Below are 17138 nucleotides of genomic sequence, written 5' to 3'. Positions count from 1 at the left end.
AGGTGGCTGGGTGGTTGGTTCCAGAGATGAGATTTCTGAGTACGCCAATGAAGGTGTGACTGCGTGTTTGACCTGGAGGTCGTCCCCTGATGATGACCATGAAGTCAAAGGACTCTTCATCTTCTGGCTTAAGGTGATACTTCACCCACAGGCTGGGTTCCGCCGCTCAGAGACGTTCTTCCCGCCTTCGTCGCCTCTTTGAGCCTCCAGAAGGCAGAAGGACTTTGTTCCGAGGCAAATGTCCCGTTGAAGTATTCACACTCGCACCTCGGGGTGTTGTCCTGTGGGAGCGTTCGGTCTCTCCTGGGTGCAGCAGTTGTGCTTTCCTGTGTTGCAAACAGGAAGAGAATTGAAATAACTGGGGAAGCGCGGGGAACCAAATCTTCTCATTGGTTTTGTGTTGCCGTGTCTCTCGGCCACTTCTCAGTCTGACGCTCTGCCGATCGGAGAGCTGCAAACACAAGCACCTGATTCTGGAGAACAAATCCTCACGTTTTTCCATTCCCTGGTAAACGAATCAAGGCCAGTGTGCGCAGGAAGAATAACCGAGCTCAACACAAGGAGAAATATTCCATCATGGAAGGACAGAGCTGCTTTCCTGAGGGTGGTGCGGCCGGCCGGCGCTCTCATCCTGCACGTGGATCCAATATCGTCTTTCTTCTGCATGCAGCTCATGACTGCGCTGATGATATATGAGACACATAAATGGTCCTCATTAGCTCTTATTAGATCTGAATCCTCGTCCCTAAAAGACATTAAATCCTGGATGTCCTCTAACTTCTTAATGCTCAATTCAGATAAAACTGAGGTCATCGTGTTTGGACCTAAACCCCACAGGGACACACTCTTGAATCAGATCTCTACTCTAGATGGCATCACTCCGAGTACAACTGCAAGGAACCGTGGGGTCATTTTTGACCAGGACCTTTCCTTCAGCTCCCACATAAAGCATGTGACCAGGACCGCCTTCTTCCACCTGAAGTATCGCTAAGATTAGGAATATCCTTTCCCAGAGTGATGCTGAGAAACTGGTGCATGCATTTATCACTTCTAGGCTGGACTACTGCAACTCTCTCCTGTCAGGATGTCCTAAATACTCCCTAAAGAGTCTCCAGCTGGTCCAGAACGCTGCAGCCAGGGTTTTGACGGGAGTTAAGAAGAGAGAACACATCTCTCCACTTTAGCTTCTCTCCACTGGCTTCCTGTAGGATCTAGAATCCACTTCAAAATCCTTCTGCTGACTTATAAGGCTCTCAATGATGAAGCTCCATCCTATTTGAAAGAGCTCATTAGTCCCTACTGTCCCACCAGAGCACTCTGCTCCCAGAATGCAGGTCTGTTAGTGACTCCCAGTATCAATAAAAACAGACTGGGAGGTAGAGCTTTTAGTTACTGGGCTCCTCTACTGTGGAACCAGCATCTCTCCATGGGTCAGAGAGGCAGACACTTTAACTACGTTTAAGTCCAGGCTTAAGACCTTCCTCTATGACAGAGCCTTCAGTTAGGACTGGTTCAGGTAGGTCTGAACCATTGATAGCTATGCTGCTACAGGCTTAGACTGCTGGGGGACACATCAGGTTACATGGAGCCCTTCCCTCCTCTCCTCTCCTCTCCTCTCCTCTCCTCTCCCCCTCTCTCCTCCTCTCCTCCCTACACATTTTTGGAACTGTCATTACCACTACTTGTTGCACTTTGTAGTTTGGCCTTGGTGTCTCACAGTCTCTCTGTGTTTCCACAGATCCACCAGAGCCCCAACCGCCGCCTGCACCACCCCCCCCCCCCCTCTTATTCCCTACTGTTACACTGGCCTGCGCTCTTCCTCGTGTAGTGCTTGTGGTAGCTGGATGGTAGACTGGTTCATGGGAGGGGAGGCAGGGAGAGCAATGATCAAGATAGATAGATAGATAGATGATAGATGATAGATAGATAGATGATAGATAGATGATAGATAGATGATAGATAGATAGATAGATGATAGATAGATGGATAGATAGATGATAGATGATAGATAGATAGATGATAGATAGATGATAGATAGATAGATGATAGATGGATAGATAGATAGATAGAAAGATGATAGATGATAGATAGATAGATGATAGATAGATGATAGATAGATAGATAGATAGATAGATGATAGATAGATAGATAGATAGATGATAGATAGATAGATAGATGATAGATAGATAGATGATAGATAGATAGATAGATAGATAGATGATAGATAGATGGATAGATAGATAGAGATGTAGTCAAGAGAATGTTCCCCTACAACAATGCTAACAGTCTTATTGAGATCCTGAATGATCCTGAAAATGAAACAGGAGATCACCACAAAAAATCTTAAAGAAGAGCTCACTTTCCTCCTCCTTCTATTTTATTCCTTAAAGTTTCTTAGAACCTCTCCCAAACACAGGTTCTTCAATCCAATGCTAATGTCTCCAGTCAGGTGTCATTTGAACGAACGTTTCATCCTACTTGTGAAAAGTTAACCCTTGAGCCCTGCTCTCTGCCGTCCACATCTTGGCACAGGAATGCGCCCCACGGTGCTCCGGCATCGCTCAATCACCATACGAAGGACTGGAGCGTATGGGAGCTTGACCGGACCAAGATGGCGGCCGTATTTCTCGCTGCGCAGCACTCCGAGCGGCGTCTACTCTTTATTATGTGTATGGTGGTAAAGGCAAGTTAGCAATGCTAACGCCAACAGCTTGGATCTGAATCACATTTCTGTGTGAAGAGGCCGAGGGATTGAATGATACTTTGGCCGATTCGTAGGCGCCGCGTCTGACATTCGCCTCGCTGACAGAAAGTTGACTTTAAGGAAACCCGCATCGCCGAGTGGCCATGTTGTTTCTGTCAGCTGGAGAAGAAAGACATGACCAGAGGACCGGGACGCGGGAGGACGGGTGACGTGCTCGCAGCCACCGACACAGAAGGCCAGTGTGACAGGTTTTGATTCAACTTGCAAATCAGCGATAATTTGTAGCAATTCGCTCTGACATCGGCGCAGGTCGCATCTGGCCTATGATGTCATCACCGCCCTCTGGACAGGCCAGGGTCCTTTTTGTAGTTCTGCCTTGGTCCAGGTCTCTGTTTTAAAAGCCTCCATAGGTACAGTCTGGGTCCTGGTGGTCCCTTCTTACTTGGTCGGTTTCTCAGTGGTCATTGCTCTTCTCCAGCTCTTTTCCAGGAGTGGTTGCTCTCTGGAGTTCTGATCCTCAGTGCTGGTGTGAATCCACGCGTCTGATTTTGAGAATTTGTCCTCTCACTTCTGAAACCAAGTCGTGAAAAGTCTTTGCGACGTCAAAGTTTTGTGATATGAGATGACGTCCTCGTTCAGCTCAGAACCGGATCCAAGTCACCAGTGGTTCGCCGCTGAATTCATCAGGTTTTCGTGGCGGTGAAGAGGAGGAAACACGGCTGGACTTTGATTGGCACGTTTATTTGGCAACCATTGAACAAAAGAGCGAACACAAGCACTGAGAACAACAACAGCCACAATACCAGACTTTGTATCCATGAACATCAGCAAGCAGAGACTCTTGGTGCGCTGGTGGCAACACCTGCTATTTCTACAGGTGTTCTTTAGCCACGCCCACAAACAAATGCAGCAGCATCTCCCGTCCGTCACACGTCTGGAGGTCACTTCAGGACCACTCATATCGCGTACGCTGTTGCGTGATCTCAAGAGTGAAAACCATCATCAGAACATTTCCACATTGGAAGTGCAGCTGTCAGAAGGAACGTGCATCACTGAGAACGTGTCCTGGCTCCTGTGGTTCCTGATGAACGTAGAACTCAGGAACTCCACCAGGACCTTCGTGGTCTGCTGTGAGCGCGTTCGCGTCTGCAGCCAGCAGAGTGACGTTAGCGCTCACGAGTGAAAGCGTGCTCGCGCCAGGAAGACGGAAGAAACGCTAGGGGCAACATTTATTATTTCAGGGGGGTCGGCCCAGCCCCCACTGGCCCTGCATTCACACCTCTTTCCTCTGAACGGTTCCTCAACTTGAATCTTCTTTTTCACCGTTTTTCAACAGTTAAGTTACAGCTTGAATTTTTTTTCCTCGATATGCAAAACACAAAAATCCTCTTCCTCAGTTTTGTTCTGACGCGAACACTCTTCCAGTCTCACGAGCTGTCAATCAAACCTATCAAATTAATGACAAAAGCATGAAAGTGAAGAAGTTCTCAGCTCTGCTGGTTAAACCTGAACGCCGCCGCCGCGGTGTGTGAGGCCGCCGCTGAGCTGAGAACGCCCACCGGTCCCTCTACCATGAAGAAAACTACACAGGCTTCACCTTCATTTTGTAGATAGTCATCGTTCATCTCATTTCATCCGACGGCATCGATCACCTGCACAGGTGCAGAAGGTGAGGATGCTGCCTCAAACTTGTCAGGTGCTCCTGGTGAAGGGGTCAATGAAGGGTCACCGAGCGTCCTCTCAGACGACGGTCGCGCGCTACGGGCTGACTGAACTCATTTACGACAATGAACCCCCTCAGAAGTCGGCTGGCAGTTTTTCTGATGACGGCTGAAGGTTCAGAGACAGGGCAGGAGCCGAAGCTCCGTACATCAGGCAGGTGCAGGCTGACTGGAGCACGGGGGTCTGCATCATCCCCTCAAGTGTTGTGATTGGAATTCAATGTGCTTACTTTTCTTTTATTCCAATAAACATGCAGGCCAAGAGTTACATAACAACTCATTGCAACAACGTAGCGGCGCACAGACGCAGTCGTACCAAGGTCACTGCGCAACACAGGACTGAAACATAAAGAGCCACGTTTTCATCCACATTCACGTTTTTCCCACTGCGACGGCGTTGAAGCTCTGCTGTGACTTCCTGAGCGCTGCTAAATCCGTCAGAGTGACTGACAGCAGCTGACGTCAGCAGTGACAACACAGTTACATGCAAATATCTGACAAGTGACTTTTGTCCTCGAAACCTGAGGATTTCTCACGCTGATGTAGAAGGTCAACAAACATCGCGGGGACTTTGAAGAACACGTCAGCAAGAACACGGAACGTTGCTCTTCTGAAATGCAGAAATGGTCTTTCACATAACAGCAACACAAGAACACGATTCATCAAGACATCATAACACAAACACACAAATCCTTCCCCTTCAGGGAGCCGCCGCTGTTGCGTTGCTCCTGAGAACGTTGCTCCTGAGAACGTCCTCGCAGGGTCCTCCTGAGAACGTCCACGCCGGGTCTTCCTGGACTCAGTAGGTAGTTTTGGGTGGGACTCACAGGAGACCGAGGCCGTCTCACTAAGATGAACCTGATGCTGCAGAATTATAAATACAATGGGAATCCACTTCTGCCAGCTGAATCGTTCTCCCAGTGGGAAACTAATAACAAAGAAATACATTAAAGAACACTAATCAAAGAAAATATATAAGAATTATAACTTTCACCCAGCCTGGGAGTCCTGGCACTTCCTGATGGACGTCTGGTGGCTTCAGACATAAATCATTCAAATTCAGTTTCTACTGGCACATTTTTTCAGCCCTACGTTCAAAAAAAGACCCAACAACCTTCAAGCCGCCTGAGCAAAAACGTTCTGCTCCCACTTGTGACGCCACACCAGGGAAACGGGACAAGTGAGGTCACTCCCACTGCTAGCATGAGGCTTGCTGGTATTGGCTGGTATTTTAGCAGGAACACATCTGCTGTCACGGTAACCGGAAGCGTTACAAGATGTAACAGTAGGGGCTGTTACTGCGCAGGAATACTGCAACAAGCTGCATTCAGCACCTTGTAATGCTCATCGGCATGTTGTGATTGGCCTGATCAATGTTGAGACTTCATTTGTAGCTGATGAGCTAATCAGTTGCCCAGCTGGAGTCAGGACGCGATGGCGTCCGCTCTCTCTGCTGAGGTGACCCGTTGTAACACCCCTAAATTACAACAACACGATGCTCTGCCTGCTGAGAAAATTGCTCACAATGGATGCTTCATGAAAGATGCTCACGACTGTATCAACAACCGTGACACGCTGGCGGCAGCAGCAACAAAGCAGCATCACGTCCACAGGCTGCGCTCAGGGCCGGGTACGCACCGCTCGCTCCTCCTGAACACAGAAGGAGACAGAAAGTCCTTTTGTCCTCAGAGGAGCTCTGAGTGCAACAGAGACCTGCAGAGCTTCTGTCACGGTCTGCTTTTCTTTTTGTTCCAGTTGATGAGAGTGAATCCAGAGTGACTGTGATACCATTTTAAGTTTCTCCCTCAGCCTTGAGACTTGTGTGAAACTCCTTGTGTTGAATCTTCTTCTTGTTGACCTTCATATTTTCTCAGTTTCTCATGAAAAGATTTAATGAGAAACCAAAGACGTCGTCCTCCTGGCCAGGACCCCCCGGAGGACATATCTCAGCAGGACCTTCCTGGAGAGAAAAACAGGACAGAAGTCAAACGGCTCAGTTTCTGTCACCGGTTCATTAAGGCGCCCCGGTTGTGCGGCGGTCTGTTTCTGGAGCTGGTCATGTTGTGACCTGTACATTTCCTGTGGTGCTGATAAATTTCCTGCTGCCAGAAGCTGTTAGTTTCTGTTGGTCTGCTGCTGACGGACCTTTGATTTTAAAGCTGCCCAGATTAGCTGGCAGACCCGTTCAAGCCTTCGGATAAAGAGGTTGGTGAAGACGTGGCCGGTGCCCTGAAATCAGCACCGCTCTGGTTGTGACGTCACAGGAGGGTCGTGATGCAATTGGGTGTTTATCTGTAAGCTGCAGCTGGAGACGTGGTGCTTAGCTTTACTGAAGGTGAATATCTTAAGTTCTCACAGGGCACTGGTTTCCACAGTGGAGCCATCAGCACCAGCATGCTGCCACGGACTCACAGCTGCTGCAGGGTTGCAGTAGCAGAGGGGAACTCTCTTTGCTTAATTACGCAACAAACTGCAACTCTGTTTGGTCCATGGCAGCCGCCGCCCTGAGCTGGGGAGCGACCTGTTAACCAGCCCCCTGGAAATCTTCACCATTACTGGCTTTCCTGTTAACAGCCAACATTTCCAACCCTTGATCTGAGGCACTTCTATATGAGTGGACCACCGTGCAGCCCAACCTCGCCCCCCTACTTGGATCAGCGTTGTCAGGGAGCTTGTTGTCATTGTGGACCCTGTTTCTCACCCCCAGCACCAGGTGGTTGTGTTTGCTGGTCGTGTCTCTCAGGTTGCTCTGTCCACAAGGGGCAGGCACAGACCGTCCTTTCCTACAGCACCGCGCGATCATCCTCCACAGCCGGCAGGGCAGCAGGCAGCAGAAGGTCCTGGACTTGCACGCTGTCTTGAACCCCCTCTTAAAGTTCACATTGTAGTAGCCATAGATGATGGGGTTCACACTGGAATTAGAGAAAGCCAGCCAATGGGCAAAGGGGAAGATGTAGCTGGTCAGAAGGTCCAGTTGGTCCCTGTCCAAGCCTGCGTAGTCGGTCATCATCATCAGGGTCCAGAGTGGCAACCAGGACAGCATGAAAAGCAAAGCCACCAGAATCAGCATTTTAATCACCCGGATCTTCTTCTGCGATATCAACAGCTGACCACCCCTGCGACCTCTGACGGGGACCAGGTCACCGGCCTGCTGCGGTTCTCTGTTTGCAACCACAGACGAGCACAGTTTTACCCCGATGCTCCCGTACATGAACGTGATGACGGTCAGGGGAACCAGGTAGATGTGAGCAAAGAGAACCGCTGTGTAGATCTTCCTCATCTGTGGTTTGGCGAAGTCTTCGTAGCAGGTGTAGAGGGGGAGCGTGTGGTTGAGGTCGTCATCGTGCACCATGTAGTGGAAAGGAAGTTTATCCACAGTCAACACCATTGCAGCAGGACACATGATCCCCATGGCAAACACCCAGATGAACACAATGGCCGCCTTGGCAACAGGTTTGGTCATCTTGGCATGGAGAGGATACACGATGCAGCGGAACCTGCAGTAGCAAACATCGATAATGAACAAAAGATTGCATGCAGGGAACGCACATTGAGTCAGTCTGAACATGAAAAATGAAAAAGCCTAGGCTTCAAGCGTGTATTTTCCTCTTCGTATGCGCGGGGTCACAGGAGAGGAGGAGCCATCCTTGTTTCTAGCGCGACTCATTACGAACACCTCTCAGAGAACGGAGACGAGGGGAGATTCATGAGCATCACAGGAAGAACAGAAGGCACAGAAATAACTTTATTGAATGTTTACGTCCCACCAGGGAGCGAATGGTTGTTTTACAGACGAATCTTCGATCTAATGGTTAACCTTTAGGGGGTGGTAATCTGTGGGGGGTTAATATTCAGTTAAACCCTGCACCAGATTCATCAGGAGTAACTACTCAGAATTGGCCACTGATTAGGAAAGTGAACTCGTGAAGGAGCTGGGCATCATAGACGTGTGGAGAGACTTGTACCCCTCCAGTAGAGACGACTCACTCCTCGTCTCCACATTCGGTCCACTCAAGGACGATGGAGGATCATAGATGATATTTTTCATCTTTGGGAAAGACAGATTTAAGATAAAGGACTGTGATATTCCAACAATTGATCTATGGGACCAGAGCCCGATTTCTATGTCACTAATTCTAGAAAAGAGAACAAAAACAAAAACGCAATGGAAACTAAATTCAAACATTCTTACGGACCCAAAAGTACTGGAGAAACTTAAAGAAGACATGAAAGAGTGTTTGGAACTAAACGATTCGGGAGAGGTATCACCAGTAATTCTGTGGTACGCCTCGAAAGCTGTGATGAGAGGGAAAATTATTTCTATTACTTCATATTTGAAGACACTTAGAGGTCAAAGATTGGCGGACCTGCAGGGAAAATTAAAGCAGTTACAAACTGGTGACAGTAATGGAGGCAATTTTAGCCGTAAAGGGAAATAAAACAACTGCAAATGGAAAGTGACCATCTTTCCACATCAGAAACACAGAAAAGGCTGCTCTTTTTGAAGCGGAAGAATTACGAAGTAGGAGGCAAATCGGCAAAACTTTTGGTGTGCAAACAGCAGGTTGAAACTCCGATCTATAAAATACAAAACGAGATAAATTAGGGAAGATTCAAGAGAGCTTTGAGATACTCCACTGGGAGCTGTACTCCCAACACCGATGCTTTCCTGAGGTCTCTGGAACTGCAGACTCACGAGCTCAAACAGTGAGGCGTTAACGCGTGAGTTCTACCAAAGATCTATCATTTCAGTTCATCCCAAGGAGGATGAAGATAAACAAGAGTGTGGCAGCGACAGGCCTATCAGGGTCCTAAATTCGGATTACAGGCTATTAACATCTATCCCAGCCCGCAGAATAGAAAAACCTCTACCTGACCTCCCCCACCTGGGCCAGACTGGGTTTACCAACATAGACAAACTCTGGACAACACAAGAAGGACCTGACACATTTTAGAACAGGTGACGAAGGATAAGATTAAATCAATGGTAGTGGGAGAAGACGCGGAGAGGGCCTCTGACTCAGTCAGATGGTCATTTTTAACCAAAGTTTTGGAAAAATTTGGATGTCAAGGTAGATTTATCTGAATAATTCAGGCCCGATATGATAAACCTACAGCACGGAAGAAGATTCATGGAGATCTTTCTGATTCCTTCACGTCAGAGCGAGGAACTGGGCAGGGCTGTCCAGTCTCCCCTCTCCCCTTCGCTCCGTTCACTGAACCCCAAGGCCGAGCAGGAAGACAAACCGAAGGTATCAGAAGCATTAAGGTGGCAGGGACTGAACAGAAAGTAGCTCTTTTTGCAGATGACACTCTGGTCTATCTGGAGGAGCCGGAAGAATCCTTTACATGTTTGATGACACCGTTGTCTGATTTTGGGAAGGAATCAGGCGATGACCTGAACATATCGAATACACAAGCATGACCCTAAACGTGAGCGCTTCCAAGGAACTTAAGGACGAATACAATATTTACTGGAAAGCTGAAATATTAAAGTGTCAAAACTATCACAAGCAAGTTATGGGCCTCTATCTTTCAAGATAAAATCAGATTTACGTGGACGGAGCCATATTCCCTTTTTGAGCTTGAGTTCAGGCATAGACGCGGTAAAAATGAGCATCCTCCCTTGATTACTTCATATTTTCCAGACCCTCCCAGTGGAGGTGAATGACAACCAATTCAAAGAATGGGACAAAAGGATTTCCAGATTTATCTGTCAAGGAAAGTAACCAAGAATCCCATTTAATATCTTATCTAATATCTTACAACTAAGAAAAGCCAGTGGAGGCGTAGCTCTCCCTCGGCTAAGAAATTCTACGCCTCTCAGATAATTCCCTTGCTGTACTGGTGCAACTGGGAGTACAAATGGAGGGAGTTGGAATTCGAATGGCAACAAATTTCCCTCTACAAGCGACGTTAGCTGACAGAGGTCTTGTGGCTCATCCTGAAGAGTTAAAAAAATACCCTTGGATAAATTTTACATTAAAAATATGTCACAAGGTGGTTGAGTCAGATGGACTTGATAAAATGCTGAGACTCCTTAGACGGTGTGCTTATGACTCAGGTTTCACTCGCAATAAAATCGATAAAAGATTTGAAACCCGGATGAAGAAAGGGCTTACAAACTCCCGACACAAGGAAGTACTGCAGAGCTTCAAGTCTTAGCAAGACAAACATGGCCTGGAACCAAGTGACTTTTTTAGACACCTCCAAGTACGGCACTGTTTTCATCAGAAGCGCAGTCTCATAGATCCATCTCACCTTAAAACCAGCCCTGAGGTCAGTCCCAAACAAGTCAAGTTCTATATAATATTCTGTATAACTATATAATGCCCTTTTGTGCTAAGAAGGACAGCACACATATTAGAGACAAGTGGGAAAGAGAAGCGGGAATAAGGCTTTCTGAGGAAACTTGGGGGGGAGAGCAATGCTGGAAAAACATTATGAGATACTTTAGGAAACCTCACCAGGAAAAATACGGGGATCTCAGCATGCTGGAGATGAGGTGAACCATTGAATTGAGTTTATCCAGGAACGACATCCGCAAAACCTGAACCACAGTGTTTAGAGCTCAAAACCCTGAATTTGGAGACTCTCTACCTGGGTCATGTGGTGTTTTTGAAACCAAGTAGTGATACAAAACTGCTGCAGGCCCTTCAGGCAGCAAGTAAAAACTCAACCCGACGCTAGAGGACTGGTATGGAATAATGTTGGAAATTTTCAGAATGGAAAAACTGACTTACTCTTTCCGATTTGCTCAGATCTGGAATAAATGGAGTGAACTGATAGCCCCAGTGCTTTGTATGACCTTGACTTTGTATGACCTCTGTGTTTTCTCCTGCTCTTTTCCTTTTCGATAGAAACGGCAGCAGTGTGAGATCCCTCGGCTCCTTTGAATGTAGTTCTGTTTTCTAAAAGAAGCTGAGATGGTCATGTGTCGGACAACAAACATGAAAAATGTTGACAGATTTAAGTATAAAGTATAAACCTACAAGCTGTGATAATGCGACTGTGCGAGAGAATGCTGACATGAAGGAGTCTGTGTTTAGTTCATCCCTGTGGAAGGAAATACGAAGACCTACATTTCTAGAAGTGGCGATGGAACTCTGTAAGACTTCCTGTGGACTAAATCGCTCACAGGAAACAACCTTTGAACTCTCCTTTCTGGGACACGAACTTTAAAATTTAAAAAAAAAAAAACAAAAACGCCTTTATTTTATTGTCTTTTAATTGTTGGAATATTGACAGAATCTATGTTATGACACTGCCTTTTCCAAACAAAAATATTAATTTTAAAAAATTGCATGCAATGGAAAAGAAATAGGGCGGCCCGGTGGAGCAGTGGTCCTCACTGTGGCCCCCCAGCAAGAAGGTTGTGGGTGGAGCCCCGGCTGCAGCACGGGGTCTTTCTGGGTGAGTCTCCATGTTCTCCCTGTTCCTGCTGGGTTCTCTCTGGTACTCCAGCTTCCTCCACAGTCCAAAGACATCAAGAGGGACCAGGTTAATCCAGACTCTAAATTGACCGCTGGGAGAGCCAATGGTTGTCTGTCTCTATGTGTTGGCCCTGCCATGGACTGGTGACCTGTCCAGGGGGAAGGCTGCTGGGATAGGCTCCACCCCCACCACCCTGAACAGGATAAGATGGATGGATGGAAAGGAAATACTGCACACGCGTAGATGTCTGCAGTTCACAGCTGGGCTTTTTTGTTGGTTAATATCATCGACATGCTGCTGAGTCCTGGTGCTGAGGAGAAAACGCAGAAAAACTCCATCACAGAACGACGACCTTCTGGATCTCCAAACAAATCGGATTTGAGAGCAAATGAGCGAAACCAACACAGCGCAGTGACAGAGAGCTGCGTTTAGTCAGATTAAATTCTAGAAAAACTCCCCTTGCTGCCTGGCAAATAGGAGATCTTGGTGTGAAGTGGAGAGTGTTTGGTGAACTTCACCCAGAGGGAACCCTGAGGTGCCCCCCCAGGATGAGTGTGAGAGTGACACTTGATAGATTTACATTCAGGTATGATGCCCACTACTGGCCGTGCTAACTATCACCGCGGGTTCGTCAATAATAAGGGGAGGGGGATCCTCATGGGGAGAGGGGTGGATCGTGACTCAGGCTAGAGGGTTCTGGGAAGAGGAAGCTGTTTGAGGGGTGGCTGCTGTCTCACGGGGTTTCATGGCTGCTGTGGGCGCCATATGATTGGTGATGGGCGCCGAGGCCGTGTAACTGATTCTGTGTGGTAACGGTGAGGATGGACAATGAGCTAACAGCCCTACAGCTGCATCGCTGTTGGAAGATGTCGCTAACATTTCCTAAAACAAAGGAGCGGAAGAACATTTTTAGTCCCTGACACAAACACACACTGAGGATGGTGAGCGGTCCAGCTCACGTGCATGTCAGCGTCATTGTTCCAGCGCTGTCACAAACCAAACATGACAACTGCTAATTGATCCTTCCGGTTTGGAGCTTTGTGATAAGTGACAGCTGTATTATGTGCAAAATGTCTCCGTGGAATTAAAATGAAAAAGAACTTCCTGTCTCAAGGCGGGGTTCACCCTGGACGGGTCACCAGTCCATCGCAGGGCCATCAGGAGCAATTAGGGGCTCAGGATCTCGCTCAAGGACACGTGGACGTGGTTACCAGAAGTGGGGATCGAACCAACGACCCTACATAAAAACTATCACTAAATCAGCCTCTTATCATCTCAAAAACATTGCACGAATCAAAGGATTTCTCTCAAAAACACATGGACAAACTCGTCCCTGCATTTATTCTCAGTAGGCTAGATTATTGTAACGGTGTCTTGACAGGTCTCAGTAAAAATCAATCAAGCACCTGCAGCTCATCCAGATGCTGCTGCCAGAGTCCTGACCAACACTAAGAGAGTGGACCACATGACACCTGTCCTTAAACCACTGCACCGGCTCCCTGTGTGTCAAAGGATGGAGTTCAAAATCCTGTTCCTGGTCTATAAGTCTCTGAATGGTCTTGGGCCTAAATACATGTCAGAGCTGCTGGCTGGGTATGAAGCATCCAGACCCCTCAGGTCATCAGGGACGGGTCTACTCAGTGTCCCCAGGGTCAGAGCCAAGCAGGGTGAAGCTGCTTTCAGCTTCTGTGGTCCACACCTGTGGAACAACCTGAACCTCTGAGGGGGGCACAAACTGTCAGCTCATTGAAATCAGGGCTGGAAACACTGCTGTTTACTGCAGCCTTCTGACAGTATCGATCTGGTATTGATGGATTGATCTAATATTGATTTGTCTGCTGTCGAATTGATTTTAAACTGTTTTATTGATTTCAAATGACTTTTGAATGTTTTAAATCACGTATTTGATTTCAAACTGTTTTTAACTTTCAATTCTCTCCCTCCCTCTGCTGAGCACCATGAACGGCCCTGTGTAGGAATGGTGCTGTGCAAAGAAATTTGCCTTGCCTTCAGTTGCTAGACGGCTACTTTGCCTCTGAGCCACGTGTCTCAAGGTCATGAGGGGCTTCTGGTCCGAGCTGAAGGTCACCAGCTCTCTCATACGTCAGACTAGAAACCCTTCAACGCTGCTCACACACACCTGGCACCGGCGGATCAGGCAGCACCCAAACATCTGTGTCATCGTTCAGCAACGATTAAAACTCAGATTTACAAACCTTTCGACAGCGATGGCCACCAGGGTGAAGACCGAGGCTGACACAGACACACCCTGCACAAAACCACTCATCTTGCAGACTGTGTTGGAAAAAGGCCAACCTGTGAGAGAGGAGCAAACACACTGTTATTAAAATGCCTCGTGTGTGTGTGTGTGTGCATCAGTCTCGCTGCTGCGTCTTCATTTCGCTCGTTCTTCCCTCTCGCCAAAACCTCTCTGAACAAATCGTGAAAAAAAGGGTAATTATTAATTATATCTAAAGAACAAAGATTCACTCCCAAAAAAGAAAACAGCATAAAGAGTGATTTACGGTTTCAATTCTGACGAGACGCGGCGCTGCAGCTGTGAACGGATCCAATAAAGACTGATTAAAAGCAGCGCTAATGAGTGTAAAGAAGCCAAATGGAAGCCAGCAAAAGTGGCACTCTTTCTTCAGACCTACACTCAAGTTGAGGTCAAAAGTATTTTACAGTGGAGTTGCTCTCACAAGTACAACTTATTTAAAAGTTACTGAAGTAGAGAAGAACAGTGACATTCACACTCATGAGCTTTGAATCACGTGACACTAAGACTGGTGTTTTCATTGGTTTGGACTGAGCTGACATCTGCGTCGTATCTGCTGGAGCCTGAGCTGAGAGGGGCCTGCAGGTAGGGATGATAAAGCCAGCCAGGCAGGGAGAGAGGCTGCTGCAGCCTCACGTCACGCCGACCTCCCAGCGCAACTCACGGTAACCAATCAGGGCCCTGGGCAGGTGGAAGCTGGAACTAATTTAGCAACTCAACACCACCTCCGCAGCCTCTGCTATACCCAGAGCTCCGGCTGGGCCCCCCATGTGTCATCTCTCTCCTCAGAGGAAACATTAGCTGTCAGATCAAACCTCAGGTGCTGAAGGCGTAAGTAACCAATCTGCTGTTCATGACCTCACCTGCAGGCTGCCATCAGTTACCGTCGTCTGCAGAAACTTTGCTGGAGGAACTGAGGTCAGCTGTCCTATCTAGAACGTCTGGCGGTGGGTGTGGCGTGTGTGGATGTTCTCTGCACAATGTGTGATATGATCGAAGGTCCCAAAGGTCTTCTCTGGTTGCAGGGAGATGAAAACGTTTCATGCTGCATAAAACTGTTACTTTGTACCCAATCACAGTGCTGGAGGGGCGGGACAAACACCCACATCTGCACACACTACATGTATGAAGCAGGAGACACCCCCCCCCCCCCCATGGGCGTCAGTCCAAATCCCACATTTGTCGGACTTATTTGAAAAACAGTAGTTATTAAGATAAGATGAAGAAAAGAGAATAAATTATGACGACCACAAATATAAACAATAAAACGAACTCAAAACAACTACACACAAAGAAAAAACTTAATGCAAAGGATGAAATTAATAAACCGGAGGACAGAAGTTCCCCTCCTCAAGAGCTGGAAGCCCTTAGAAACCTGAGAAGACCCACGAGAGCTGAGAGCAACTTCTCCTCCTGAAAGATGCAGGATACAAAGGAACAACTTGAGTTCAAGAAGAGTGAGAGTGTGTGTGTGTGTGTGTGTGTGTGTGTGTGAGAGTGTGTGTGTGAGTGAGTGAGTGTGTGTGTGTGTTTAAGCATTCATCTTTCATTAGAACAAATTCAAGGTGTTTTGATGCCTTTGATAATCTATTAAGGTAAACACCATCCCCTTTACAGGAAATCATGAAACGGAACAAAAAGCCATCCAAGATGAGGACGAATCAGAGAGCCGATCAAGGATCAGGCCAAACTTGGCGAAGCATTTAAAAGACAAACATCCAGATTTGTTTGTTTGTTTACGGGATGCGGCCATGATTGAACCCCTCTGTCTCTCCTCCCCGTCTACGTGTCGCTGGCTGGTCTGCCACAATCCAGCCTTTGATTGAGAGAAGACGGATGAATCCACCTCGGGACATTTCAGTTACAGAAATGTCAAAGCAATTTGCTGATTTGGGATCAATATATTTGTAGGTCAGCTGCTCCGTGTGAGCCCTGCATGAAAGGTGGGGTCTTCATTTTGGTCCAGTGTGTCCCCATGTGGTCTGGGGGGCCTCTCAGTCATGCCTGAGTGTTTTAATCTTCTGCAGAACGCTTTCATCTCTTGCTGCGAGCAGAGACGGGCGGATAATAATAATTTAGCTGATTACATTCATGATTTTAATCAGATCAAACAGCTAGCAAGGATCAACTGATTACCAGCTGCCAGCAACGCCACCCCAGGAATGATGATGACCCTTCACACAGCGGTCAAAGCACACGAGACCGGGCCCAGCCCACCAAAGCCGTTCACTTTATTTAACAACTATTTTGAACGCAATGATTCCAGTTGTGCAGTCACTCGCAATATAGGATGGTAACCCGGTTATTTAATAACAATAAAAAGTCCACACTCACACACTAAGATAAACCCCCAAATACCCAAGGAGAGGCGAGTGACTGAATTGGTTTTGGATCAGTTACACCATCACCAGACGAAACCAAATCACTACCAACACAACAAACTGTCAAACCCACAGCAAAGACACCCAAACAAGAGGCGATCTTGACTTCACCAGAAATGATGAACCAAATAAAAGCCAAACCCAACATCAAACCCAGGGAACGAAAACAATCAGACCACAGAAACACGCGCGCTCTTCACCACCCAGGGTGAGGACAGCAGCCACAGAGAAGACACACAAGAAACAAGACCATCGTCACGCCAGGCACTAAACTGACTGATCATCACGTCTACGTGCCGTTGAATGAGCGTCACCAGGGAGGAGCGCTCGGCGCCCCAGTGGCACACATTCAGACGCAGTAGAACAGCTGACCCGATGACCCTCGCTGCAGCCCGCTGGATTAGTTACGGGGGGGGGGGGGGGGGGGGGGGGGACACACAACGCCCGGAAACTGACTCCAATGAAGGAGAGGGACGATCCAGGTACATGAACGCAGCCCTGAATATTTGACCTGAGAGAACTCCTGGACCACTCCTGGCTGCTGCTGCTGCTGCTTCCTCTACGTTGGATTTGATTCTTGCTGTTTTACCAGCTTGTGCGGGGGGAGGTGTGTTGTGACC

The 17138-nt window shown here is 47.6% G+C and overlaps 1 protein-coding gene across 9 annotated transcripts in view; it reads right to left on the bottom strand.

The window, feature by feature from the left end:
* Positions 1-3447: 3447 nt before the first annotated feature.
* Positions 3448-17138, bottom strand: part of npffr1l2 (neuropeptide FF receptor 1 like 2) — a 36034-nt gene continuing 22343 nt past the window's right edge. For 7 of the 9 annotated variants that reach the window (XM_086207441.1, XM_086207443.1, XM_086207446.1 and 4 more), the window contains 2 exons: positions 14076-14175; positions 3448-7922 (listed from right to left, as the gene is read on the bottom strand). In XM_086207441.1, coding sequence (XP_086063567.1) covers positions 6950-7922; positions 14076-14175 — 1073 coding nt within the window. In that variant the 3' untranslated portion in view covers positions 3448-6949. The remainder of the gene's footprint in view (positions 7923-14075; positions 14176-17138) is intronic. The other 2 variants (XR_015116671.1, XM_086207447.1) reach the window with 2 other exon arrangements.

The sequence above is a fragment of the Aulostomus chinensis genome, chromosome 6, assembly GCF_037954235.1.
Source record: "Aulostomus chinensis isolate RoL2024-O1b breed Wild chromosome 6, RoL_Achi_v1.0, whole genome shotgun sequence".
In the NCBI taxonomy this organism is placed as follows: Eukaryota; Metazoa; Chordata; class Actinopteri; order Syngnathiformes; family Aulostomidae; genus Aulostomus; species Aulostomus chinensis.
The sequence above is the reverse complement of the archived record's forward strand: the minus strand, read 5'-3'. Positions and strand labels throughout refer to the sequence as shown.